Source organism: Anabrus simplex, chromosome 2 (genome assembly GCF_040414725.1).
Source record: "Anabrus simplex isolate iqAnaSimp1 chromosome 2, ASM4041472v1, whole genome shotgun sequence".
NCBI classification, from domain to species: domain Eukaryota; kingdom Metazoa; phylum Arthropoda; class Insecta; order Orthoptera; family Tettigoniidae; genus Anabrus; species Anabrus simplex.
In genome coordinates, this window is record NC_090266.1 from 1,001,281,737 (window position 1) to 1,001,289,761 (window position 8,025).

The 8,025-nt window shown below is 40.3% G+C and overlaps 1 protein-coding gene across 1 annotated transcript; it reads right to left on the reverse strand.

The window, feature by feature from the left end:
* Positions 1–842: 842 nt before the first annotated feature.
* LOC136863245 (chitinase domain-containing protein 1) lies at positions 843–2,918 on the reverse strand. The gene has a single exon (XM_067139633.2). The coding sequence runs from the start codon at positions 2,284–2,286 to the stop codon at positions 1,123–1,125; it is 1,164 nt and encodes a 387-aa protein (XP_066995734.2). The 5' UTR covers positions 2,287–2,918; the 3' UTR covers positions 843–1,122.
* Between the last annotated feature and the right edge of the window lie 5,107 nt (positions 2,919–8,025).

Genomic DNA, 8,025 nt, shown 5'->3' on the forward strand with positions numbered 1-8,025 from the left:
CCGGGAACCCCTGAACCGAAGGCACTGAAACTGACTATTCAGCCACGGAGCTGGCCAGGTAAAATGCACTACTATCTTCCCTTTCTCTCTCATAAAAATAATTTGCCTTTAACAAAGTGAGCTGTCTATGGTTCCTAATTTTCTCTTTAAATTGTTATTATTTTCACCCAAACTGATTTTGCTGGGAACTGGTAAAAAAATGCTTACAAATAAGCCACTACAATTCACACCAGTAGATTATACCAATGTATGTTTCAGTCAATCAATCAATCAACACTGAACTGCACTTAGGGCAGTTGACCAGGCGACATATCCCTCTGGTAAATAAAAACTACTATACGCGAACCTTTTCTTGAGCCCTGAGCTCCCTAGTGCTGAATCAGTAGACCTCGGATGTCTTCGACATCCATATTGGCAACCTTTGAAACACAAACTATGCATCGCTGTGCGACATCTGGCATACACTTTACGAACTAGTACTGATGTTTACACAGCAAAGCCAAACTATATAATTCATGCTAGGAACAAGAATCGCATCGAGAAATGTTATATAATGTTTAAGTAATGTACGTGTGACCGAGTTATTGGCGTAAGATAATAAATGTTTAGAAAATTCATATCGATCGATCATATTATCGATTCAATTCAGATTTCGTTTCCATCCAGTTGGCAGTATAACCGGAACCGTCAGCGCTCCCTCCTTACCCCACACCCCGTAAAAATCGGGCTCAAGAAAAAGTTAGCGTATAGTACATATGTCAACAATAGCATTATTCTTTGTACATAATCCAATGTGATGGAAGACAATATGGCATGGTGCAAGAGAAATTAGCAATCCATCATAACCTAAAAATAATTTATTTCAAAGTCAAGGACTGCTAATGTGAAATTGACACAGCAGGACCTATTCTGAACAAGCTAGAGTTCTCATCTAAAATTCTCATTAGTCATGGAAATTCAAGTCAAGCAATGGATATCTCTTGAAATATCTCCAGCTCTACAGATCATCAACTATTTACAGAGAACATTAAAATTTTAAAACAAGGGCAGACACCAACTTAAGTTATAATATCATTTATGAAATAAGTTTAGAAATGGAGAGTAAAAACACTACATATTATATTAGAATAAATCATAAAAGTAATCTAAGCCTTGACCAAGTTCCCAAATGGCTATTCCTGTACCCAAATCTTCAGCCAGCTCAATTCGTTTCTGGATGGAATGGAGTGTAGGGTAAAAAACGAGGTGTCTCCCTGAATCAGTCTTAACCTCAACCATGTGCTCTGCAGACATATTGTCATAACGAAGACGACCCTTAGCATTCTTCAAAAGAGAAATATACTGGTTGTTTACAATTGGACTTCCACCATTTGGAGTATAATCATTACCATAAAAGTTTATTCCCAAAAATATTTTAGAACGAAGGGGGTCATTGTCATTGGGTACAAGCTCAATAACACAATCCATGGCCCACTGCAAAGGACTATTTGGTCCTGGTCTTTGAGGACTAGAAAAATCGTATGTCATCAATGAAAAGCCATCAATGTTCTCAGCAAGCACATCAAACTGCTCCTTAGAAAATGAACCAGGCGTATCACCTTGATAGGGAGGAATTACAAGAAATGTGACAAGTTCGTTTTCTTTCAGTCGGCGAGATATAAAAAGAATTAAATCTATTAACACCTTATTTTTAATTCTACCAGCTAACTGACTCCAGAGTTCTAACACTACTCCGTCAAACTGCATGTTCTCTGCTACTTTAATAATGGCATTTGCCAAAGCCTTCCGCTCAGATTCACTAGAAGAAAGACGAAGCAAGTCATCCTGACCCCAATTTTCAAACAACAACCGTGGAATCACTTTAACTTTTAGAGCACTATTTTTCTTCACTTCTTTCATCCAACCCTTATCAACATCATGTTTTCCACTGACCGAAAATTTATTTTGTCCTTCACGAGAAATCTGAAGCCACACTGGGGAAATAAAATCAAACTTAGCGGCAAATATTTTAGCGACGTTGTAGCCGTGATTATTCCAAGGGGTAACATAACCTAATAAGTGTCCCTTAAAATTTTTCTTTTTCGTGTCCTCGAAATAGGATTTATAATGTGACAATATGTCCTTGATCTGAGGTTCTTCAGTCACTAAATTTCGGTCGATTACACTTGAAGATACAGGCCCTTCTTGAATTTTTATTTTTTTCGGATTCTTTACTTTTTGGTCATCGCGCGACAATGTGCCACCGACCACTGCCACACTGAAAAGCAAAGCGACGGAAATATGCATGCTACGATATTCACAAACAAGTGTAATATCTAAATTTTCAACCAGTTAGTTCCATCGAGCGCTGTCACTGAGATAATGTCCATCGATGTCCATCCTTCTTCCTTTATATCTCTGCACTAGCAGTCTACTTCTTTATTCGAAATATCACTAGAAACATTTAAGTAGAGAACTCGGCTATGTTTATCTCCGCAATAATCTTCCTTCGCCGGAATCAAACTCGTCAAATAGTGTACGTCAGTATAGGTGAACAATACGTGGCGTTGATATACAACCAAATACAATACAACAAAGAGCTATAGGATAGGAAAAACATGTGATACTTGTTAATTCTTCTTCTACTACGACATCTTCCTCTTCCTCTTCCTCTTCTCCTTCTCAATGATTTATAATTGTTTATAATAACAAATACAGTCTCTACTGTATTTGATAATAATAATAAGTGTTCTGTTCTGTTCTGTTCTGTTCTGTTCGTGAAGTTGATTTGGGCTCGTTATTTCACCCAGACACAATACTGTATTATATTCGTACTAGTTTTACACACGCACACAATTTCAATAAAGTAGAACACCAATGCAGTTGACAATGTTTTCTGAGTACGAAGGACTTGAAGATTGAGGGAAGTAGACCATGCAGCAGACCGGTGCCTACGTTATAATACAAGGCCTGGAAATAGAGCCCGTAAAACGGTATGAAAGTGGTTACACTGAAGTTCAATGCCGGGCCGCTAGGATCACTATCTTGCCCCCTGTCGACCAGGCTCGCGCCTTTAAACGTGTTCATTAACTGAGTTGGTTGTGAATGTATTATGTATTTGTCTGATGTTAAGCATTCGCAGTTCCAGTCCTGGTTTATTCACGAGAAATTAAAGGTAGTGGAATTTCGTTTCACAAGTTTCCAGTGAATGTTCCAAGTTTTGATCCGAGTTACGTCATAAGAATCGGGCGATCCCAAAATTTGTCACTGGACTTTTTTTAAACTATGCTACCGTGACCGGCAATCATTTGAGAGGCATCTTCAAACTAAGAAATCTTAAATTAAGAAACCAACGAGGAAAATAATTTGCCCAACAAATTTCACGAAAATGAATGTAGCAAGAGCTAAAAATATTGTATTTTCCCCTGAAACAATCTCTGGTTTGTAAAGTATGGAGGTGGTTTTGTCCCGAGAGCATAAAATACAGTTTAAAATAAGCCATTTGTTTTATGGAGCACTTTATTAAACTGTTCAATGCGCATAACGTCTGCAACACCTCACATGGGACATATTCAGGAACGAGAACAAACGAGCATCTTTTAACCGGGCGAGTTGGTCGTACGACTTTGAGCTTGCATCCGGGAGATAGTGGGTTCGAATCCCACTGTCGGCAGCCCTGAAGATGGTTTTCTATGGTTTCCCATTTTGACACCAGGCAAATGCTGGGGCTGTACCTTAATTAAGGCCACGGCCGCTTCCTTCCAACTCCTAGGCCTTTCCTATCCCAGCGTCACCATAATACCTATCTGTGTCGGTGCGATGTAAAGTCACTAGCAAAAAAAAAAAAAAAAAAAAAAAAAAGCAACTTTTACTACTGAAGATGAACTCCTCAGTTGGTTAATTAATGATTTTACTGTCATATATTAAGAAACTTAAAATGCATTCAGAGAAAGTAAAAAAGAATCATGAGAGAAATGTATCAGGCATAGATCTTGACTACCCAGTCCACTGTGGCCTGCGTAAAATACCTCATAAGAATACATTTGCATTATGCATTGATGAGGAACCTAACGAGCTATGACATCGAGCTGTTCTTCAGCTACCTAAGACGCCAAGCGGAATACAAAGACATTATGGTTCGTGTGGCAAAAGAAAAAATCATACTGTAAAGGCTGTTTAGAACATATCTGTTCTCCAGCTACTCAAAGTCCAACATTGTGTCTTATTCGTTTTCAAGATCGAGGAGCTCTCAGATACCGAAAATCGTCTGTGGCACTTCTGCAGTGAACGACGGAATTTGTCACTTCCACTACGCAATACTTGTCCCGAAGAGAGTTATAAAAGGTGTACGTTTATTTTTTCGAAAGACATGTTCAACAGTGAAATTAAGTGTGGAAAGTGTAAAGGCGACAAACCACCTCTTTTTCTACTATGAACATTTCTGAGACCTCTGTTAGACAACATTGCTTTGAGTCACTCAAGTAGAAGAACGAAAGTTTTGAAACTTGATAACAAGCCCCTCAGAAGGAAAGTTTTGAAACTTCAATCACATATCCAAGCCAATGCAGTACCGCTCTATAAATAAAGTACTGTCAATACTCGCAAAAACATTGAGTTCTTTTTATTTGGGATATACTTTACTTATTGACATATACGGCCATGCGAATACAAGGGGACAAGTCCGCGATCCTAGCGGCTGAATGGTGAACTAGGAAGCAACCCGTTTCCACGAGTGCATTTCAAGGCCTTGTATTATAGCGTAGGCAACGCAGCAGACTCACAAAATGGGTTCAAAGCACTTGAAGTAGTTCAGGAAAAGACGTATCACCTAGACAATTGAGAGTGAGGAAAGACGTATACAAGACTAGGAGATATAGGAAAAGCACAGGGACACAAGGTATACTAATCTTCACGCTAGAGTGGCCGTCTCAGCGACTTCTACAAAACATACACACCGGGCCAACATATAAGGGACAAGCAGGAGAGGGCAGGGGAACGACGGAGGGGTGGATATATGTGAGAGTGTAGGACTTTGGACAGATGGAAAGAAATATCTGAGCAACGTATATGGGGGGATGTAGAGGGGGCAAAGTGTCAGTGAAATCGTAAACAAAAGATGAAGAGGGGCGACAGTGTGTTGATATGAACATCAATGAAAATGTACACGCGATCGGTGGAGGGGGAGATGAGAATAAACGGTAGCTATGTGTCTTGTTTGAAGAGGAGGCGCTGGGGAGAGCGGGAGGCAAATAAGAATATGATGAAATATGTAAGTAGTGTCAATGTATTGTGGGAAAGTGGTGTTAGAGTTGTAAATTAGAGTGATCTAAGAACTGATTTAAGATACGTATGATTGTGGGAGAGGGCTTGTAGACGAGACATGCAATTGACGAGGGGAGTGGATAATTGTATTGTATTAAGTTGGAGTACAGGCAGCGGCGAGGAGAGTTGTACAGTGGGCATTGAAAAAAGAGATGATTGATATCAGCATCTACAGATCCACAATGGCATAGGGGATGCGGTTGTAAGCGAAATCGAAATTTATAGAGAGGTGTAAGGGAATGATTAAAGCGAAGACGTATGATATTGATGATATGACGACGAGTGTAGGTGGCGTGTTGATACCAGAAAGTAGTAGGTAGTATGGGTTGGAGACTATGATAGAATTTGCCCTTCTGACAGGCAGATGTTGTCCATGTGTCTTGCCATATTTGTCGTTGTTGTGATTTGAGGAGAGATATGAAATCTGTGGCTGGAACAGAAAATGTAGCTGGGGTTGTAGATAAGAGGGAAGCCTCTTTCGCTAAGCGATCGGCTCGTTCATTGCCTGGTATGTTCTTATGTGCAGGTATCCAAATGAGGGTTATTTGGATACCTGATTGGTGTAAATTGAAGAGGATGTGTTTGACATTATAAACATACCAGTTCAGCGTAAACTTGTTAGATTTTAGTGTTTGGAGCACGGAGAGAGAGTCAGTGAATATATTAGCAGATTGTATGGATGAATGTTTGATGTACAGTAATGTTTGTCGTATGGCAAGGAGTTCAGCCGAAAAAATAGAAAAGTGGGACGATAAGTGAAACAATTCAGCATACTGAGTCTGTTCGTAATAAAAAGCAGCGCCGACACCACAAGAATTTTTTGATCCATCAGTATAAAAATTGGGACAGGCATTAGTGGATGAAATGCGAACTTTTTTAGAATGTAGAGGAAAAAATGAAAGCCGGTAAGGGAGCATAGCAAAAGAAGATTCTTTAGAATGAATAATAGTAGGAGTATATTGAATCACGTCGTATGCCACAGAATAGTATGGTAGCACATGACTACGAATAATAGTAGATTTAAAAGGGGATACAGACTCAAATGCCCAAATTAAGGCAGGGGCTCGGCAAGGAGGGGTGATAGGTGTTGAGAATGATTGAGCGAGTAATTGTATTTTGGGGAGAAGGTTATTGGAGAGCACGAGAAGTCGTTTGAGGAGATACTTAGATGCTAGAAATCTGCGTCGAAGGAGAAGAGGAGGGTCACCAGTTTCAACTAATAAGGCATTAGTAGGCGTGGTAGACAACGCACCAAAACAAACTCGTAGTGCTTGGTTTTGAATTGTGTTGAGGGATTGAAGGGCAGATGGTGATGCAAGATCAATTATATGTGCACAGTAGTCGAAAGGAGCACGGATGGTGGAGCAGTAGACTAATTTTGCTGTAGCAGGATCAGCTCCCCACGAACGACGTGTGATGGATTTTAAGAGGTTAATATACGTGGTAGTACAGTTGCGTAGGTGTTGTATATGTTGGGAAAATTGTAATTTACGGTCAAGGATAATGCCAAGATATTTATGGTGCGAACGTATGGGAATTTCATAAGTATCGAACAGTAAAGGCTCGGAGTTGTAAACCCGCTTGGTAGTAAAGATTACTGCAGAACATTTATCGGGCGATAAAGAGAACCCATGAGTGTGTAACCAGGACTGAACTTGAATGAGCAGCCGTGTTATGCATTTGCGAGCAACATCTACGTCTTTATGGGAAAAGTAGAGAACTATGTCGTCGGCATACATAAGAATTCTGGCAGATTGGAGGGCAAGTTGTTCGAGGCCGGATAAATATAAAGCAAACAGTATTCCACTGAAGATATCACCTTGAGGGACGCCGACAGTAGCTTGACGAGGGGATGGCGTAGTGAGAGGAGGTTTGAAGATTAGAGTGCGAGACGTTAACAGATGACGTAGAAGAGTTATGAAAGTGGTTGGGATGCCTTTCTGTGATAACACATCCCATAACATATTCAGGGGGACGGAATCAAAGGCACCTCGTATATCGAGGAAGACAGCAATAGTGTGTTCTTTTCGAGATTTAGTTAATAAGATGTCTATTATAAGCATATTGATCGCATCCTGAGCATTTCGACCCTTACAGTAAGCATACTGATACTTGGGAAGGAGGGAATAATATTCTAAGTACCAGAGAAACCTTTGGAGCAGGAGTTTAAGAAATAGTTTGCGTATACAAGACGGAAAAATTATTCCCCTAATATTGTGAGGGGAGGTCATTGGACGTCGAGGCTTTGGAACCGGAACTAGGAAAAAAGTGTTCCACTCGGGAGGTGGAGTCGTAGTATGTAACACAAAATTAAAGTACTGAACAAGCACGTGTAGGGCTTTGGTCGGCAACTGTTGTAACATGGCATAAGAGATATAATCAGGACCGGGAGTGGATGATTTGCAGGAATTAAGAACGGACGTGAGCTCAGGGAGAGTGATGGGACGTGAAAGGACTGAACACTGACGAGTGGAAGCAGAGATAGCTGGAGTATAAGGTGGAAGTGCATGATCTGGAGTGAGGGACCTTAGAAAGTCATTCAGAATAGTCGGCGGGATTTGAGGGCGTGGGACGTGAGTGGAAGCTCGGGTGAGAGCACGGATAGCATTCCATAATTGAGATGCAGAAATATGGTTATGGAAAGAGGATATAAAAGTTTTCCAGGCCTGTCGTCGTTTTTGATTGAATACACGTTTGATATGAGCAATATGATGTTTGAGGTGA